General features: G+C 43.8%; 1 protein-coding gene and 1 long non-coding RNA gene across 4 annotated transcripts in view; one reads left to right on the top strand and one right to left on the bottom strand.

Moving 5' to 3' along the window:
* The window catches only part of rnf31 (ring finger protein 31), a 42,356-nt gene that overhangs the window by 10,900 nt on the left and 10,342 nt on the right, over nt 1-21,114 (top strand). For 2 of the 3 annotated variants that reach the window (XM_033019581.1, XM_033019580.1), the window contains exons 4-11: nt 631-794; nt 1,977-2,067; nt 3,665-3,820; nt 5,434-5,553; nt 7,518-7,733; nt 9,325-9,488; nt 10,203-10,400; nt 18,905-19,087. In XM_033019581.1, coding sequence (XP_032875472.1) covers nt 631-794; nt 1,977-2,067; nt 3,665-3,820; nt 5,434-5,553; nt 7,518-7,733; nt 9,325-9,488; nt 10,203-10,400; nt 18,905-19,087 — 1,292 coding nt within the window. The remainder of the gene's footprint in view (nt 1-630; nt 795-1,976; nt 2,068-3,664; nt 3,821-5,433; nt 5,554-7,517; nt 7,734-9,324; nt 9,489-10,202; nt 10,401-18,904; nt 19,088-21,114) is intronic. The other variant, XM_033019582.1, reaches the window with a different exon arrangement.
* On the bottom strand, nt 6,411-19,385 carry LOC116972182. Its single transcript, XR_004411731.1, has 3 exons — nt 19,259-19,385; nt 15,346-15,356; nt 6,411-6,434 (listed from the first exon to the last, which is right to left on the bottom strand). It is a non-coding gene; the product is annotated as an uncharacterized LOC116972182 (long non-coding RNA).

The following is a 21,114-nucleotide window of genomic DNA, read 5'->3' as shown; positions in this document are numbered from 1 at the left end:
ACTTGTATTTTATATTGTATAGTTGCTTCATTAGTCAGATCAATTAATAATTTTAAATAAGCAACAAATTGAAAACAAATACTGAATATCAGTTTAAACATTGTGCCAAATAAATAAAAGTTGATGCTCTCAGATGTACCACACGAGGTGAGTGTATCTGTACAGATATGAATTACAGAAAAGAATGGGTCGATTGGGCTTATATTCACTGGAATTTAGAAGGATGAGAGGGGATCTTAAAGAAACATATAAAATTATCAAGGGATTGGACAGGCTACACGCAGGAAACTGTTCCCGATGTTGGGGGAGTCCAGAACCGGGATCGCAGTTTAAGAATAAAGGGTAGGCCATTTAGGACTGAGATGAGAAAAAACTTTTTCACCTAGAGTTGTGAATCTGTGGAATTCTCGGCCAATTCATTGGATGATTTCAAGAGAGAGTTAGATATAGCTCTTGGGGCTAACGGAATCAAGGGATATGGGGAGAAACGTGGTACTGATTTTGGATGATCAGCCATGATCATATTGAATGGCGGTGCTGGTTCGAAGGACCGAATGGCCTACACGAGCACCTATTTTCTATGTTTCTATGACTTGTTCTTTTAACAAATGCACGTATGTTTACATTCAGGCCAAATTTACAACCTTCCGATAACCATCTGGTTGCACAACACACACCCCAAGTGTCCTCCAAAATGTTTTGTGAAGGGGCTACCAGTTCATGACCGAACGACAGGAGACTTTTTGGATGATGTTAGCAATAAGTCTTCAAGTTACTTGTGCAATTGGAAATATGTAAGCAAAAGGTCCATGTTATAATGTTTGAATATGAATTATAACACAATGTTTGCATAAGGAACTGTTTGCGATAAAAGTGATGAGAAAGTTCCATGGAAATTAAACCTTTAGTTCTAGAAAATGTAATTATAAATGTTAGGGGGTATGGGGAGAAGGCAGGAGAATGGGGTTAGGAGGATGAGATAGATCAGCCATGATTGAATGACAGAGTGGACAATGGGCCGAATGGAATTAATGAAATTATTGACATGAAAACATTATTTTACATTAGAAGAACACAAAGTATTTAAAGTATTATATTTTGGCTTTAGCAAGTTGTTCGTAAAATAGCTAACATTGTATTTGAATGTGAATCAGTACTTGTTAAACACAAGTATTGTTCTGGGTTCATGCCATGTCATAAGTTGATTAAAGAGACAATTTTTACAAACATTGCTTGGTTTAGTTTAGTTTATAGTCACGTGTACCGAGGTACAGTGAAAAGCCTTTTTCTGTTCTCGAAAAGACTATACATGATTATAACCGAGCCGTCCACAGTGCACAGATACAGGATAAAAGGAATAATGTTTAGTGCAAGATAAAGTCCAGTAAAGTCCGATTAGAGATAGTCCATGGGTCTCCAGTGTGGTAGATAGTAGGTCAGGACCGCTCATTTGCAAAGGTTGTGTGAATGTTATTTAAGAATTTGTTTAAAAACTATCAATGAATTAATTGGTTTCGATAGTTAAGAAAAATGAAAAAATGCAGATGCTGAAAATCTGAAATAAATGCAGAACCTGAAGGAAACTCAGCATCTGTGTAAAAAGAAAGCGTCAAACTTTTCGGTTGAAAATCCTTTGTCAGAACTGGGAGAGAGAAAACAGAGGTAGAAGCAGAGATAGGTAGGCAGACATTCTTGGTTAGTATGGGTCTCAGGGGTTATGGGGAGAAGGCAGGAGAATGGGGTTGAGAGGGAAAGATAAATCAGCCATGATTGAATGGCAGAGTGGACTTGACGGGCCGAATGGCTTAATTCTTCTCCTATCACTTGTGAAGTTATAAAAATAACTTAATTTTAGGTTGCCGAGGGAAGGAATGGAGAGGGTAAATGGAATATCTCTGGTTGGGTAAAAAGCTATTGATTTATTTAACTTTTTTTCTTTTTACTTACTGTTCACTGAATTGTTTTGCTTTCTTCAGCCAAGATCACAGTTGTTGGGACTCGTTGAAGAAATAAAAGCATCATTTACAAACTCCTTAAATAATTCACCGCAAATTACAGATTCAGAAGGTAGAGTTTCACATTTTATAATTTTATGATGACGGATTTTGCAAAAGCGTTTAAGTTCTCACTACTTAAATAAATCTACACCAAAATCCCTTGTCATTGATGCACTAAAGATACTTGGTACTAAAGGTACATGGATAGGAGAGGTTTAAAGGAATATGGGCCACATGCAGGCAGATGGGACTAGCTTAGATTGGGCAACTTGGTTGGCATGGGTGTGTTGGACTGAAGGGCCTGTTTCCATGTTAAGAAACAAAACGCTGAACAAAGTGGCTGAATGGATGTAGAAACTCATCAAGACCTAATTGCAGGCAGCTTACTGGCAGGCGTGTCCATTTGATGCAGTTGTGGAAACCAGATGTTCCTTGGAATCCACCCAGTTGACACTTTGCTCTTGAGCGAGATGGTGCTCATGTTTACTGCATCCCCTCTCCCACCCAGCCTACAGATGGCAACCTAGTTGTTAATAAGTTCTGACTTTGAAGAAAGGTCCCGACCTGAAACATCACCTTTTCCTTTTCTTCAGAGATGTTGCCTGACCCACCAAGTTACTCCAGCTCTTTGTGTCTTTCTATGACTTAACATTGATGGAGTGGCAGCAAAGGACAGGGCTTCCTGACACTGTAGCGCCCAGCAGTGGTGAGGGCAGGGATTGCAGCAGTACGCCATGCAGCGCTAGAATTACCACTTTCAACACTGGGAAGGTATTAAACAAGGTGCCTTGTCTTTCCCTCCTTTTGTACTTGCTGCCTCCCGCTTTATGTTGCCTTGTGTTGCCTTGTGACAGAGGTTGTCATGTCGTAAGTTATGTGGAGGAAGGAACTGCAGATGCTGGTTGACACCGAAGATAAGACACAAAATTGTGGAGTAACTCAGGCAGCATCTCTAGAAAGTTCATAAGTTCATAAATCATAGGAGCAGAATTAGGCCATTCAGCCCATCAAGTCTATGCCACCATTCATTCATGGCTGATCTATCTTTCCCTCTCAACCCCATTCTCCTGCCTTCTCCCCATAACCCCTGACACAAGCTGCAAAACTGTACCAGTTCAATCAGCAATTGCTTGCAATGCATTATAGAAAGTAATATTTTGGGCATGAAAAGACCACTCATTAATATATTTTAATCTTTCAAGTTGCACTTCAATTCCCTTAAAATGGAATGAATACACTTAAATCATTTTTTCACTTGGGCTTGATCGGGAACTTTAATAGAGCCAGTGAATTATTATTACTTTTTCGTACTTTAGAGATACAGTGCAGAAACGGGCCTTTTGGCCCAGCAAGACCGCACCGACCAGCAATCACCCCGAACATCAGCACTATCCTATGTACTAGGGACAATTTACAATTTTACTGAAGCCAATTAACCTACAACCTCTTAGGAGTGTGGGAGGAAACTGGAGCATGGTGAGAGGGAGATAGTATAAACTCCGTACAGACAGCACCCGTAGTCAGGATCGAACCCAGGTCTCTGGGACTGTAAGGCAGTAGCAACATCTCTGTGCCACTGTGCTGCCCTAATGTATCCTCATTGGTGATCATTTATATTAAAAATATTTTTCTCTCAAATATAGCGCAAATATTATTTTATCTTTCAGAGGCCCATTGTGCAAAAGACACACCTTTCCATTCTGGAGAGAATGCTTCAAACAAGTCTGAGAAGATATCTTACGTTAGAGAGCTGATGGCTATGGGGATCTCATTTACACATCCCCCTACAAAAGCTTCTCCTCCTGTGGGTATGAATTCAGAAGGTACATAATAATGAGAGTAGTGTACGGTCTCTCTTTAAAAAGAATATAAATATAATGAGGTTTGCAGTTTATTCTTTAGTGAGCTGACGATACAAAACCTGGAAGATAAATGTGATGGAAGGAACTGCAGATGCTGGTTTAAACTGAAGATAGACACAAAATGCTGGAGTAACTCAGTGGGACAGGCAGCATCTCTGGAGAGAAGGAATGGGTGACGTTTCTGGTCAAGACCTGAAGAAAGGTCTCGACCCGAAACATCACCCATTTTAATCCCCGCCTCAACTACCTCCTCCTCGGCCAAGTTGGGCTGAGCCTAATCTTTAAATTAAAATTAAATGTCTTTATTTATATAGCACATTTTTAGTCAACTTGCATTGACCCCAAAGTGCTTCACATAATTACATCCACACACACAGGCAAAGGTGGGTGAAGTGTCTTGCCCAAGGACACACACAGGCAAAGGTGGGTGAAGTGTCTTGCCCAAGGACACAACGACAGTATGCACTCCAAGCGGGATTCGAACCAGCTACCTTCCGGTTGCCAGCTGAACACTTAGCCCATTGTGCCATCTGTCGTCCCTTCTTGATCCTATTATGACTATAACTCTATTAACCCTTCTGATGAAGGGTATTTGACCTGAAACATTAACTCTTTCCCTTCCTAAGTTGCAGCCGACCTGTTCATATTTCTCACATCTTCTGTGTTTATTTTAGATTTCCAAACATTTGCAATTCTTTGGACTTTCATTGTTTATTTTTTCTTCCCACTAACATTGCATGGAGTATATTCTGTGCCTCGGATATCCTCTATTGCATTTTCAACATTTAGTATTCACCTATCACCCGCTGGTCTTTTCATCGCCCCCAACACTTTTCCAGCTTTCTCCTCCTTACTATAATTAGTCTGAAGAAGAGTCCCGACTCAAATCGTCACCTATCCATGTCCTTCAGGGAAATTGCCTGATCCGTTAAGTTACGCCCCTGTCCCACTTTCACGACCTAATTGGCGACCTCTGCCGAGTTTGCCCTTGACTCATATTCGCAGCATGGCCGCCACGAGATCATAGGAGGTCGAAGGTCACTCTTCCTCATGCTCGTGAGTGGTCTCCGCATACTCGTGGCCTCAAGTAGGTGGCGGCGTTTTTTCCAGCCTGATAAAAAATGTCCACGAGTAAAAAAAGATCGGCATGGAAGAAATTGAAACTTTTTACTCGTAGGTAGGTCGTAGTAGGTCGTGATGGTAGTCGTAGGTAGTTGTGGGTCAGTAACTGGCCCGAGAAAAAAAATGCAAACATGACATCATTTTATCATGTGATCATTTGCACTCGTAGCTAGTTGTAGTTGGTCTTAGGTGTGGAAGACTGAGGTCGAGGGGGGTCATAGGAGGTCATAGACATAGTCGTAGGAGGTCTTTTACTTTGGCGAGTCAACACGACCTTGACATTTTTTTCAACTCTAGGGTCTAGAGTCTTCTAAACTCGTGGATTAGGTCGTGCAAGTGGGACAGGTCCTTTACTCCAGCACTTTTTTGTGTGTGTAAACCTGCATCTGCAGTTCCTTGCGTCTTCAGCAATTAGTTTCAAGTGCTCTATTCTTGTCTACTTCATTTGATAGATCATGTGGTTCAGAAGAAAATCGATTCCGTGAAACAAACTGCGGATTTCTTTGATGATTTGCATATTGACAAGGTGATAAAGACATTAAACCTGATGACTCCCTCCCTGAAAAATCAAGGTAAATAATCCGCCTGAAATGTGCCATTTAAAGTAAGTAACTGGCCTTTTACTTCCTCACTTTAGTTTGAGATAGAGCACGGAAACAGGCCCTTTGGCCCACCGAGTCCACACCGTCCAGCGACCGCCACACACTAACACTATCCTACACACCCTAGGGACAATTTACACATACACCAAGCCAATTAACCTACATACCTGTACGCCTTTGGAGTGTGGGAGGAAACCGAAGATCTCGGAGAAAACCCCCGTGGTCACAGGGAGAACGTACAAACTCCGTACAGACAGCACCCGTAGTCAAGATCGAACCCAGGTCTCCGGTGCTGCAAGTGCTGTAAGGCAGAGACTCTGCCGTTGGGGCACCATGGTTGCCCTTGGTGGGATATTTCCACCCGGATTACTCTGTGGTCGTGGAGTTCTCGTTGGATAGAAGAAAGTTCAGCTGCAGTGACATACGGGTTTGTAGGTTAATTGGAGTGGTATAATTGTAAATTGGTCCTAGTGTGTAGGATATTGTTGGTGTGCAGGGATCGCTGGTCGCCGCGGACTCGGTGGGCCGAAGACCCTGTTTTCGTGCTGTGTCTCTAAACTGAAACTAAAACTAAATTAAACAAAATCAAAAGAAGGTTCATTGTGCTGCTTGTTAGACTAAACATGTTAAAGTGATCACTAAATGTATAGAGCTGCTGTGTGCTGCGTACTGTGGTAAAATGTCTCCGGCATTATCCTTGTGTGAGAGAGACTTGAATGCTGAGCCCACATGATATGCAAGAGCAATGTTGGTCGTAATGCAGGCATCATGAGTTGACCAATGATCACCCGTACCCTCGCTATATGTAAGACACAAAAAGCTGGAATAACTCAGCGGGACAGGCAGCATCTCTGGAGAGTCTGAAGAAGGATCTCGACCCGAAACGTCACCCATTCCTTCTCTCCAGAGATGCTGCCTGTCCCGCCGAGTTACTCCAGCTTTTTGTGTGGGTTTAAACCAGCCCCTGCCTTTCCTTCTTACATTCTAGTTCTATGTTATCCTAGTTTTGCATCTCACACCTTAGGGGCAAATTATAGAAGCCAATTAATCGACAAACCCGCACATCTTCAGAATATTAGATTAGATTAGATTGCCTTTATTGTCATTCAGACCGAAGTCTGAACGAAATTGAAGCAGTCATACATACAATACAATACAATAAAAAACAACAATAAACACATATTAAGATCCACCACAGTGAGTCCACCCAACATCTCCTCACTGTGATGGAGGCAAAAGCCTTAGGTCTCCAGTCTCTTCCCTCCTCTTCTCCCTCTGCGCTGAGGCGATACCCCCCGGGCGATGTTACAAATGTCCCGCGGCTCAAACACCGCGGCCCGGGGTGGTCGAAGCTGGGAGGAATATGGGAGGAAACCGGAGCACCCATAGAAAACAAAGCGGTCATGTGGAGAACGCACAAACTAAGTACAGCCGACACCCGTAGTCAGGATCAAACCCAAGTCTCTGGTGCTGTAAGGCAGCAACTCTACCGATGTGCCACTGTCCAGTATGATAATACTATGATATACAGTTTTAGATCTCCATGTATGGTCGTAAGTGATAGGAGTAGAATTAGGCCATTTGGCCCATCAGGTCTACTTCGCCATTCAATCATGACTGATCTATCTCTCACTTCTAACCCCATTCCCCTACCTTTTCCCCGTAACCTCTGACACCCGTACTAATCAAATATCTATTTATCTCTGGCTTATAAATATCCACTGACTTGGCCACCACAGCCTTCTGTGGCAAAGAATTCCACAGATTCACCTCCCACTGACTAAATAAATTTCTCCTCATCTCCTTCCTAAAAGAACGTCCTTTAATTGTGAAGCTATGACCTCTAGTCCTAGACTCTACCACTAGTGGAAACATTGTGTATTTAATTTGTTGACAATGTATCTGATGTGTTTCTTCCATTGGTATTGAATCAGATTTGACTTCACTTGATGCTCAGAGGCCACGTTCACACAAGGACAAGCAGAGAGTGCAGGTGCTCAACATTCCTACTGATTTACCAGAGCACAGGATGAAAGACAAGCTGAGCATATTTTTCCAAAGCTTTCGAAATGGTGGTGGGGAAATTGCTGATCTTCAGTATCCAGGCCCGATTCCAGCATCTGCCATTATCACTTTTGTCGAAACCAAAGGTAAAATAAGGTTTGAAGTGTCACAAATTGTGGAACTCATTGCCACAGAGGACCTTGGAGGCCAAGTCAGTGGATGTTTTTAAGGCAGAGACAGACAAGTTCTTGATTAGAACGGGTGTCAAGGGTTATGAGGATAAAGCAGGAAATGTGAGCTTATCCACTTTGGTAGCAAAAACAGGAAGGCAGATTACTATCTAAATGGCGTCAAATTGGGAAAACGGGAAGTACAACGGGATCTGGGGATCCTTGTACATCAGTCTATGAAAGTAAGCATGCAGGTACAGCAGGCAGTGAAGAAGGCAAATGGCATGTTGGCCTTTATAACAAGAGGAATCGAATATAGGAGCAAAGAGGTCCTTCTGCAGTTGTACAGAGCCCTAGGGAGACCACATCTGGAGTATTGTGTGCAGTTTTGGTCCCCTAATTTGAGGAAGGACATTCTTGCTATTGAGGGAGTGCAGCGTAGGTTTACAAGGTTAGTTCCCGGGATGGCGGGACTGTCATATGCGGAGAGAATGGAGCAGCTGGGCTTGTACACTCTGGAGTTTAGAAGGATGAGAGGGCATCTCATTGAAACATATAAGATTGTTAAGGGTTTGGACACGCTAGAGGCAGGAAACATGTTCCCGATGTTGGGGGAGGCCAGAACCAGGGGCCACAGTTTAAGAATAAGGAGTAAGCCATTTAGAACGGAGACGAGGAAACACTTTTTCTCACAGAGAGTGGTGAGTCTGTGGAATTATCTGCCTCAGAGGGTGGTGGAGGCAGGTTCTCTGGATGCTTTCAAGAGAGAGCTAGAGAGGGCTCTTAAAAATAGTGGAATCAGGGGATATGGGGAGAAGGCAGGAACGGGGTACTGATTGGGGATGATCAGCCATGATCACATTGAATGGCGGTGCTGGCTCGAAGGGCCGAATGGCCTACTCCTGCACCTATTGTCTATTGAAACTGGGATTAGGTGGCAGAGATCAGTCATGATTCAATGGCGGACTAGACTCAATGGACCGAATGGCCTAATTCTACTCCTATAACTTGTGTGAACATGTGTGAAAATCATGAGAGGAATAGATCGGGTAGACGCATAGCATCTTGCCCAGAGTAAAGGAATCGAGAACCAGAGGGCATAGGTTTAAGGTGAAGAGGGAAAGATTCAATAGGAACCTTAGGGGTATCCTTTTTACACAAAGGGTGGCAGATGTATGGAATGAGCTGCCGGAGGAGGTAGTTGAGGCAGGTACTATCGCAATGTTTAGAAGCATTTAGACAGGTACATGGATAGGACAGGTTTAGGGGGATATGGGCCAAATGCTGGCAGGTGGGACTAATGTAGATGGGACATATTGGCCGGTGTGGGCAAGTTATGTCAATGTGCCTGTTTTCATGTGGTAAGACTGCATGACTGAGTTCAGTTTAGATTTTGGAATGCTTTTCAAAACTGTAATGTGTACTCATCCATATTATTATCCATGTTACATTTGCATGCAGATTTAGTGTTTGCAATGTCAAACAAAATATGCAAGAAGTATTTCCATTTTTATTCGAATTGCAAATTGTTATTTCCTTTTTGATATAATGAAACATTTGTATTCAGTTGCAGAAAGACTTGTCCAACAGGGACAACATTTATTCACCCATAATAATAAAAACTACCCAGTACATCTAAAGTTCCATGATGACAAAGATGTAGTTTCTGCCGAAAATGACATTGGTAACAACATTTCCACTGTGGATATAAAACATGACCACCAGAATTGGGTAGGTAACATTATTAAATATTTATATACTGGTACGTGCGATCTAGTATTATAGTTTCCCTCAGCTTGTTGTTTTTAGCACCAATTTACTGCCTTTTATTTTAATTTAGTTTAGTTTAGAGATACAGCGCAAAAGATTCAGAGATTCACCACTCGCTGTGAAAAATGTTTTTCTCATCTCGGTCCTAAAAGATTTCCCCTTTATCTTTAAACTGTGACCCCTTGTTCTGGACTTCCTCAACATCGGGAACAACCTTCCTGCATCTAGCCTGTCCAACCCCTTAAGAATTTTGTAAGTTTCCATAAGATCCCCCCCAATCTTCTAAATTCTAGCGAGTACAAGCCGAGTCTATCCAGTCTTTCTACATACGAAAGTCCTGACATCCCTCAGAACTCAGATGTCAGAACTCAGACTAAACTCATGTGGTCACGGGGAGAACATACATACTCAGTACAGACAGCACCCGTAATCGGGATTGTACCCAGGTCTCCGCTGCACCACCCTGCTGCTTTTAGATGCAAGTCTGAAGAAGGGTCTCGACCCAAAACGTCACCCATTCCTTGTCTCCAGAGATGCTGCCTGACCGCTGAGTTACTCCAGCATTTTGTGTCTACCTGCTTTTAGATGCAATATGGAGGAGCACATTAGTATAAACCATTATGCAACAGAATTTTTATCTAAATCGCAGAGATGTTTTTCCCCCCCAATTCACAGCAAGGATTGCCATCGAATGCTGCTGATTCTTCAAAGGAAAAATCAGACCTCTTTCAGCGTCTCCTGAGCACGGATGACCAGAATTTCAGCGCAGAGGATGTGATGGAGGTTGTGCAGTCGGGATTAAATTATGAATCAGCTTTGCGGTACCTCTCTCACGAGTGTCCCATTTGCAGTGAACAAGTATCGTTTAGCAGGGTAAGGTATAATGTGCGGAATCTTTGTCTCCGCTGTTAAGGTCTGTCCTGTGACTGAAGTGAAGTCCACTAACCTTTACAAATCTCATGACCCGAGTAGCACATTTGGCTCATGAAGAACTGAATCAAAATATTTAGTTTCTCTCATTGTGTTTTATGACATTGACAGAAAAAAAAATACTTTGCCACATTGATAGAATTTGATAGAATTTATTTGCCACACAACCAAGGTCGGTGGAATTTGGGTTGTCTGCAGCGATACAATAATAAAGAACACACAACCACAATAAAAATGTAACACAAACATCCACCACAGCATTCATCACTGTGGTGGAAGGCACAAAATTTGGCCAGTCCTCCTCCATTTCCCCCCCGTGGACAGGACCAGAGTCCAGAGTCAGTCCAGGATCGGCTCTTCCTCACCGGAGACCGCGGCTTTAAGTTGGTGTAGGCCGCAGGCCGGCGGTCGAGATTTAAAGTCTCCGCCGCAGCCAGAAGCACCGTAGACTGCAGGGGCGGCGGTCGAAGCTTCCCTCCAGGGGTGATGTTAAGTCCACGCCGGGCCCGCGGTAGAAGTTGGCCGCGGGCCGGCAGTGATGGCTTCTTCTTCCCCCGGGTCCCCCACGAGGGATCCCGGGCTGTAGACGCCGCACCAGCTGGAGCTCTGCAGACCGCGACTTCAGGCTGCGACTTCAGGCTGCCGGCTGCCCCGGGCCAGCGAAACGGAGCGCTCCCCTCCAGCGAGCCCCAGCGAGGGTTCACCCGCTCCACGACGAGAGTCCACGCTGCGCCCGCCGCTGAAGCCCCGAGCGCGTCTCCGGGAAAGGCCGCGCCGATCCTTGATGTTAGGCCACGGGGGAGGCGACCTGGAAAAAGTTGCCTCTCCATGGAGGAGGCGACCGAAGCGGTTTCCCCCTTACCCCCCCACACCACCCCCCACACAAGACACACCGAGAAACATCAAACACATACTTTAAAACATAATAAAAAAATAAAAAAGTCCATCTGGACTTTACTGGACTTTATCATGCACTAAACGTTATTCTCCCTTCTCCTGTTTCCGTACACTGAACGGCTCGATTGTAATCACGTATAGTCTTTTCGCTGACTGGATAGCACTCAACAAAAAAAAGTTTTTCATTGTACTGTGGTACACGTGACATTAATAAACAAAATTAAACTAAAAATAGAGAGACAGTTCATCAAACACAATGCTAGAACTTTTCTTTAAATTTATAAAGTTTTAAAAGATTCTATTTTATAGGCCTAACTAAACCACCTTGCAGACCTGCATGCTCTGTCTATGATCCTTAACAGATCTTAAACTTTCTTCATCTCACCTTTATGTGACACACCTTCTTTGCCTTTCATCTGGACATTTCTTCACTCATTGATTCAGAAGGACGTTGGCCCCATTTCTACAATCTATCCAAATCCAGATTTTATTTCTCACTAGGTTACTGATTCTTCCAAACAGTCTGGGATTATTTAAATGACATTCTTCCCTGTATCTTTATCCAGAACAAAAATAAATATAGTGAACAGAAAGGGCTAGAAGTCCGAATTCTGAACTTTGCAACAAGCTTGAGGGTGGCACTGTGGAACAGTGGTAGAGTTACCGCCTTAAAGCACAAGAGACCCAGGTTTGACCCTGATTATGGGGGCCGTCTGTATAGAGTATGTACATTCTCCCCGTCACTGCGTAGGTTTCTCTAGGTGCTCTGGTTTCCTCCCACACTCCAAAGATGTACAGGTTTGGAGGCTAATTGGCTTGGTAAAGTTGTAAATTGTCCCTAATGTGTGTAGGATAGTGTTAATTTGCAGGGATCGCTGGTCGGTGCTGACTCAGTGGGCCGAAGAGTTGGTTTCGGTGTTGTATCTCTAAACTAATCTAAAATAAACTAAATTCCACAGTGTCCCAAATTAGGAGATCGCCCATTTCAAATCATTAATTTATCTAATTTATTTACCACAAACCATCCTCCCTTCCATTGACACCATTTATACGTCACGCTGCCTCGGCAAGGCCAGCAGCATAATCAAGGACAAGTCGCATCCTGGCCACTCCCTCTTCGCCCTCTCCCATCAGGTAAAAGATGAAAACGTACACCTCCAGATTCAGGGACAGTTTTCCCCTGCTGTTATCAGGCAACTGAATCATCCTACCACAACCAGAGAGCAGTGCTGAACTACTATTTACCTCTTTGGTGACCCTCGGACTCTCCTTGATCGGATTTTGCTGGCTTTATCTTGCACAAAACGTTATTCCTTTATCATGAATCCATACACTGCAAATGGCTCGATTGTAATCATGTCTTTCGGCTGACTGGTTAGCACGCAACAAAAGCCTTTCACTGAACCTTGGCACACGTGACAATAAACTAAACTGAACTTTAACTCAGCACATTGTTGGAGATGAGGCCTTGACTATTTTATGACAAAATACTTCCCCATGATGCATTATTCAATGGTCAAACAAATTGATATAATTACCTACTACAATTTCTACTACAATTAACTACTATAATTTCTACTGCAGACTCCCATGGCTATCTGGTCTACACTTCTTCCCACCCTGCTTCCTGTAAGGACTCTATCCCCTACTCCTAATTCCTCTGAATACGCCGCATCTGCACCCAGGATGAGGTGTTCCAAACCAGGGCATCGGAGATGTCCTCATTCTTTCGGGAACGGGGGTTCCCCTCTTCTACAATAAAGGGGACCCTGGCTCTCACCAGGGTCTCTTCTATATCCCGTAGCTCTGCTCTCACTCCCCATCCCCCCACTCGTAAAAAGGACAGAGTTCCCCTTGTCCTCACCTTCCATCCCACCAGCCGTCACATACAATAGATAACCTCCGACATTTGCGCCACCTCCAACGGGATCCCACTACTGGCCACATCTTCCCATCTCCTCTCCATTCGGCTTTCCGCAGAGACCGCTCCCTCCGTAACTCCTTGGCCAATTCTTCCCAAACCACCCCCTCCCCTGGTACTTTCTAGGTGAGGCAGAGGTTCACCTGCACCTCCTCCAACCTCATCAGTTGCATCCGCTGCTCTATGTGTCAACTGCTATACATCGGTGAGACCAAGCGCAGGTTTGGCGATCATTTCGCCCAACACCTCCACACAGTTCGCATTAACCAACCTGATCTCCCGGTGGCTCAGCACTTCAGCTCCCCCTCCCGTTCGGAATCAGACCTTTCTATCCTGGTCCTCCTCTATGTCCAGAGTGAGTCCCAGTGCAAATTGGAGGAGCAGCACCTCATATTTCGTTTGGGCAGTTTACACCCCAGCGGTATGAACATTGACTTCTCCAATTTTAGGTAGTCCTTGCTTTCTCCCTCCTTCCCCTCCCCTTCCAAGCTCTCCCACAGCCCACTGTCTCCGCCCCTTCCTTTCTTCTTCCCGCCCACCCCCCTACCTCCACATCAGTCTGAAGAAGGGTCTCAACCCAAAACGTCACCCATTCCTTGTCTCCAGAGATGCTGCCTGACCGCTGAGTTACTCCAGCATTTTGTGTCTACCTGCTTTTAGATGCAATATGGAGGAGCACATTAGTATAAACCATTATGCAACAGAATTTTAATCTAAATTGCAGAGATGTTTTTCCCCCCCAATTCAACAGGAAGGACAAATTCATCATTTGTCAGTATCGGCATCCCGGGAATTAACTTGATGAACCTACGCTGCACTCCCTCAATAGCAAGAATGTCGTTCCTCAAATTAGGAGACCAAAACTACACACAATACTCCATGTGTGGTCTCACCAGAGCCCTGTACAACTGCAGTAGGGCCTCCTTGCTCCTATACTCAAATCCTCTGGCTATGAAAGCCAACATGCCTTTATCTTTCTTCACTGCCTGCTCTACCTGCATGCTTACTTTCAGTGACTGATGTACAAGGGCACCTCCCCTTTTCCTAATCTGACACCATTCATATATTAATCTGCTTGACCCTAGATTGTAAAATAGACCTAGTGCATGAGTGATTGTTGGTCAGCATGGACTCAGTCGGCCAAAAAGCTCGTCTTCATGCTGTACCCATAAGCTAAACTAAACTACTCAGAATTCCAAGAAAATTCTTTCTTTTGCGGTAAGGGGGAACTGTACAAAAGGGACGGATTGCATCTTAACAGGTGTGGGACCAGCATTCTGGCAGACAGGTTTGCCACTGCTACACGGGTGGTTTTAAACTGAATAAGGGGGGTGGGGTGTCGAATGGGATCGTGGAGGATGGAGTTAAAGGGAAAGGGTTTCTTAAATGTGTGAGCGTAGAGACAGAGGGGTGTAAAATGAGGGTAGAAGCAATAGGTAGCAAGGTGAAAAGTAAAAGTGGCAGGCCGGCAAATCCAGGGCCAAAATCAAAAAGGGCCACTTTTCAGCATAATAGTATAAGGGGTAAGAGCGTTGTAAAAACAAGCCTGAAGGCTTTGTGTCTCAATGCAAGGAGCATTCGTAATAAGGTGGATGAGTTGAATGTGCAGATAGCTATTAATGACTATGATATGGTTGGGATCACGGAGACATGGCTCCAGGGTGACCAAGGCTGGGAGCTGAACATCCAGGGATATTCAATATTCAGGAGGGATAGACAGAAAGGGAAAGGAGGTGGGGTAGCGTTGCTGGTTAGAGAGCAGATTAACGCAATAGAAAGGAAGGACATTAGCTTGGAGGATGTGGAATCGATATGGGTAGAGCTGCGAAACACTAAGGGGCAGAAAACGCTAGTGGGAGTTGTGTACATGCCACCTAACAGTAGTAGTGGAGTTGGGGATGGCATCAAACAGGAAATTAGAAATGCGTGCAACAAAGGTAAAACAGTTATAATGGGTGACTTCAATCTACATATAGATTTGGTGAATAAAATTGGCAAGGGTGCTGAGGAAGAGGATTTCTTGGAATGTATGCGGGATAGTTTTCTAAACCAACATGTAGAGGAACCAACGAGAGAGCAGGCTATTCTAGACTGGGTATTGAGTAATGAGGAAGGGTTAGTTAGCAGTCTTGTTGTGCGTGGTCCCTTGGGCAAGAGTGACCATAATATGGTTGAGTTCTTCATTAGGATGGAGAGTGACATCGTTAATTCAGAAACAAGGGTCCTGAACGAAAGTTAACTTTGAGGGTATGAGACGTGAATTGGCCAAGATAGACTGGCGATTGATTCTTAATGGGGTGACGGTGGATATGCAATGGAAGGCATTTAAAGACTGCATGGATGAACTACAACAATTGTTCATCCCAGTTTGGCAAAAAAATAAATCAGGGAAGGTAGTGCATCCGCGGATAACAAGGGAAATCAGGGATAGTATCAAAACAAAAGATGAAGCGTACAAATTAGCCAGAAATAGCAGCCTACTAGAGGACTGGGAGAAATTCAGAGACCAGCAGAGGAGGACAAAGGGCTTAATTAGGAAAGGGAAAATAGATTATGAAAGAAAACTGGCAGGGAACATAAAAACTGACTGCAAAAGCTTTTATAGATATGTGAAGAGAAAAAGATTAGTTAAAACAAATGTAGGTCCCTTGCAGTCAGAAATGGGTGAATTGATCATGGGGAACATGGACATGGCAGACCAATTGAATAACTACTTTGGTTCTGTCTTCACTAAGGAAGACATAAATAATCTGCCGGAAATAGCAGGGGACCGGGGGTCAAATGAGATGGAGAAACTGAGTGAAATCCAGGTTAGCCGAGAAGTGGTGTTGGGTAAATTGAATGGATTAAAGGCCGATAAATCCCCAGGGCCAGATAAGCTGCATCCCAGAGTACTTAAGGAAGTAGCCCCAGAAATAGTGGATGCATTAGTGATAATTTTTCAAAGCTCTTTAGATTCTGGAGTAGTTCCTGAGGATTGGAGGGTAGCTAATGTAACACCACTTTTTAAAAAGGGAGGGAGAGAGAAAACGGGGAATTACAGACCAGTTAGTCTAACGTCGGTAGTGGGGAAACTGCTAGAGTCAGTTATTAAAGATGGGATAGCAGCACTGGAAAGTGGTGAAATCATTGGACAAAGTCAGCATGGATTTATGAAAGGTAAATCATGTCTGACAAATCTTATAGAATTTTTCGAGGATGCAACTAGTAGAGTGGATAAGGGAGAACCAGTGGATGTGTTATATCTGGACTTTCAGAAGGCTTTCGACAAGGTCCCACATAAGAGATTAGTATACAAACTTAAAGCACACGGTATTGGGGGTTCAGTATTGATGTGGATAGAGAACTGGCTGACAGACAGGAAGCAAAGAGTAGGAGTAAACGGGTCCTTTTCACAATGGCAGGCAGTGACTAGTGGGGTACCGCAAGGCTCAGTTCTGGGACCCCAGCTATTTACGATATATATTAATGATTTGGACGAGGGAATTGAATGCAACATCTCCAAGTTTGCGGATGACACGAAGCTGGGGGGCAGTGTTAGCTGTGAGGAGGATGCTAGGAGGCTGCAAGGTGACTTGGATAGGCTGGGCGAGTGGGCAAATGCATGGCAGATGCAGTATAATGTGGATAAATGTGAGGTTATTCACTTTGGTGGCAAAAACAGGAAAGTAGATTATTACCTGAATGGTGGCCGATTAGGAAAGGGGGAGATGCAACGAGACCTGGGTGTCATGGTACACCAGTCATTAAAAGTAGGCATGCAGGTGCAGCAGGCAGTGAAGAAGGCGAATGGTATGTTAGCATTCATAGCAAAAGGATTTGAGTATAGGAGCAGGGAGGTTCTACTGCAGTTGTACAGGGTCTTGGTGAGACCACACTTGGAGTATTGCGTACAGTTTTGGTCTCCTAATCTGAGGAAAGACATTCTTGCCATAGAGGGAGTACAGAGAAGGTTCACCAGACTGATTACTGGGATGTCAGGACTTTCATATGAAGAAAGACTGGATAGACTCGGTTTGTACTCGCTAGAATTTAGAAGATTGAGGGGGGATCTTATAGAAACTTACAAAATTCTTAAGGGGTTGGACAGGCTAGATGCAGGAAGATTGTTCCCGATGTTGGGGAAGTCCAGAACAAGGGGTCACAGTTTAAGGATAAGGGGGAAATCTTTTAGGACCGAGATGAGGAAAACTTTTTTCACACAGAGAGTGGTGAATCTCTGGAATTCTCTCCCGCAGAAGGTAGTTGAGGCCAGTTCATTGGCTATATTTAAGAGGGAGTTAGATGTGGCCCTTGTGGCTAAAGGGATCAGGGGGTATGGAGAGAAGGCAGGTACAGGATACTGAGTTGGATGATCAGCCATGATCATATTGAATGGCGGTGCAGGCTCGAAGGGCCGAATGGCCTACTCCTGCACCTATTTTCTATGTTTCTATGTAAAAACTGCAGGCCGGGATTGACATTAATTTCCATCTATCAATGATGTTTAGGAAATTCAGTCACTGTGATTAGAATGAGTCATCTAATAATTACTGAACTCGTGCTTACAAGATACCGCCTGACCCAGGCGACTATTTACATCTAATATTACAATCGCCCCATGCTCTTAAATCTCTACTACAGCAACATTTCTTATCCTCGGACTATCTTTGATCGGACTTTGCTGGCGTTTACCTCGCACTAAACGTTAATCCCTTATCGTGTATCTCTACACTGTAAATGGCTCGGTTGTAATCATGTATTGCCTTTCTGCTAACTGCATAGCACACAACAAAAGCTAAACTAATAAACCAATTTTGTTTGACTCTTGAATGGGCGTGAATTAATATTGTTTCATGTACATGTTCTGGTAAATGCACTCTCATGATATTTCAGGAATTAGATCAGGGTTCGGCAACATACGGCGCACGGGCCGGATCCGGCCCCTTAACCCGAAATCATCCGGCCCTCAGGCATATTTTTTTTCAATCCGTTTCTGTGACCTGGGGCTCGCAGGCGACCTGAGAACTGCAGCATGTCCCGGGGATGCAAGCTGATCTGGGAACTACAGCCAGTCCCGGGGGTGCAAGCTGATCTGGGAACTACAGCCAGTCCCGGGGCACGCAGGCGACCTAGGAACTGCAGCCAGTCCCGGGGAAGCGAACAGATCTGGGCGCTACAGCCAGTCCCGGGGATGCGAGGGATCTGGGAACTACAGCCAATCCCGGGACGCAAGGGATCTGGGAACTGCAGCCAGCCCCGGGGATGAGGGGGATCTGGGAACTGCAGGAAACTTGTTGAAAACTAATGCGAAAAACAACAGCAAGTGTCACACTAGTTAGTATGTATTATTAGTATGTATTATTATGAATTTATGTATTTTTAGTATGTATTATTACTAATCCCTAATGTAGTTAGTATATTATTACCTCCATTTATTAACTATGATGATAGATGTGGCCCGCCATCCGCTCACAGACATGGGTCCCGGCCCCTAGGCAGAACAAGGTTGTCGACCCCTGAATTTGATATTACATCTTAAGTGCTGTTTCACAGTAGCTTATCTTAAGTAATTTATCTTAAAATAAATTTTGGTTTATTACTTTAATGACATAAATTAAAATCTTTGATGTTTTTTTTCTTTTTAAAGGTTGTCACAATGACCCACTGTAGCTGTTCGTTCTGTGAAAATTGCTTCAAGAACTATTTCACATCAGTCATAAAGGAACAAAGTATTGTCAATGTGGTTTGCCCAATATGCAGGGCCCCAAATTTGAAAAGCCCAAAACACAAAGAAGATATCACAGAGTACTTTAATTTCATGGACATTCAGGTTAGAATTACAAAATCTGGGAAAAATACATTCCGAGATTATATTATTGCAATCATCAAAACATCATTGAGTGATGGGCAGGACTAGCAGCTGAATGAGAGCGCAGACTGAGAGTGAGGGGAGAGGGAGGCAAAGCGATATGGAAGCGTTACGTGTGAAAACACAGCTAACAAAATGTACCATTCCACATATCCTTGACCATTGTCCTCTTTGATCTGTGTTTTCACACCTTACCCTTCCATAACTCTATGTCTCCCTCTCCCCTCTCTCAGTCTGAAGAAGGGTCTCGGCCTGAAACATCACCCATTCCTTCTCTCCAATGATGCTGCCTATCCCGCTGAGTTACTGCAGCATTTTGTGTCTATCTTAGATATTCTGGAGGGATGGTTCAATGAGAATTCAGGAATTAGAGAAGGGCAATCACTTTGCTAGGTTTATACGATAGTCCTACCAATAGTGGGCAGGAATTAGAGGATTGGTTGTGTAACCAAACCACAGCAAGATCTGAAAGTAATAGGTTTATTGTAATATGGAACTAACTTTCTCAATATTGATTAGGATTCCCTTCGTGCAAGGGGCTTAGTTAGATAGGACAGAATATACAAAGTTCATCCAAGATAGTTTTTTGAAACGATAGTTAGATAGTCCGACTAGAGAAGGGACTGAAGGAGGGTCTTCACCAGAAATGTGACCCATTCCTTCTCTCCAGAGATGCTGCCTGTCCCGCTGAGTTACTCCAGCATTCAGTGCGAGAAGTGATTATACTTGACCTGAGGAAATGAGACCGGGCAAGTGGAGAATTTGTCTGTGGGGAAGTCTTTGAGGGCAGAGCATTAAGGTGGGAAAGGTAAAGCTAAATAGAGATGGGCAGGGCAATGTTTTTAACACAGAGTGGTGGTAAATGTCTAAATAGATTTTAAGTGAGGCATTTAAGTGTGAGGTGGTGTATTTAGGAAACACAAATTGGTGTACGATTAATGCAATGTGTAGTAGGGCTCTAAATAATGTTGATGAACAGAGACAGAGCAGTGCTTCTTAAACTGGTGAATGGTTCATCCAAGGGAGAATGTAATTATTTTGGGGTGAATTAAATTAGAAGGTGAATGAAGAGTGAATGACTTAATTTATTCAGATATTTGTGTATTTTTTTCTATAGTTAAAAAAGGCATTGCCATTAAAGTGATTAATAAGCTCTTATTGGTCTTAATGGCAGTGGAGCTGGAAATATATGTTTTTTTCTCTATCGTTTTCTAAATTCAAAGTAGAAGGATATTTTGCAACTTTACTGTAATATAACCTTTTAGGGAAGATCATGGTTTTTTGAGCTAGTTTTCAAAGAAAAATACTGCAGTAATCAATGCACAAAAGGGTAGGATGGGGCTGAAGCCAGTGTTTAGACGTTGGAATGGTTTTTTATCACTCTAATGGGCCTGTCCCACGATTTTTCAGACGACTGCCGGCGACTGTGAAGTTGCCGGCAGTTGCCTGAAAAAGCGGCAATTGAAACGGCGACGGCGAGTGGAACACACACATCGCTTCCTTCACCAGCCCGTTATGCAGGCGGGAGACAGGGCAAGCGATGAAAAGGAAGGTTGGCGCTGTAATTAAGATAGCTAAAGCACAGTGTATGGTAACTCCTTTAAAAGAAACATAGAAACATAGAAAATAGGTGCAGGAGGAGGCCATTCAGCCCTTCGAGCCAGCACCGCCATTCATTGTGATCAGTGAATCATGGCTGATCGTCCCCTATCAATAACCCGTGCCTGCCTTCTCCCCATATCCCTTGACTCCACTAGCCCCTAGAGCTCTATCTAACTCTCTCTTAAATCCATCCAGTGATTTGGCCTCTGTGGCAGGGAATTCCATAAATTCACAACTCTCTGGGTGAAAATGTTTTTTCTCACCTCAGGCTTAAATGACCTCCCCTTTATTCTAAGACTGTGGCCCCTGGTTCTGGACTCACCCAACGTTGGGAACATTTTCCTGCATCTAGCTTGTCCAGTCCTTTTATAATTTTATATGTTAAA

The sequence above is a fragment of the Amblyraja radiata genome, chromosome 4, assembly GCF_010909765.2.
Source record: "Amblyraja radiata isolate CabotCenter1 chromosome 4, sAmbRad1.1.pri, whole genome shotgun sequence".
Taxonomy (NCBI): Eukaryota; Metazoa; Chordata; class Chondrichthyes; order Rajiformes; family Rajidae; genus Amblyraja; species Amblyraja radiata.
Note: the sequence above shows the minus strand (reverse complement) of the source record. Positions and strands in the feature narration are given on the sequence as shown.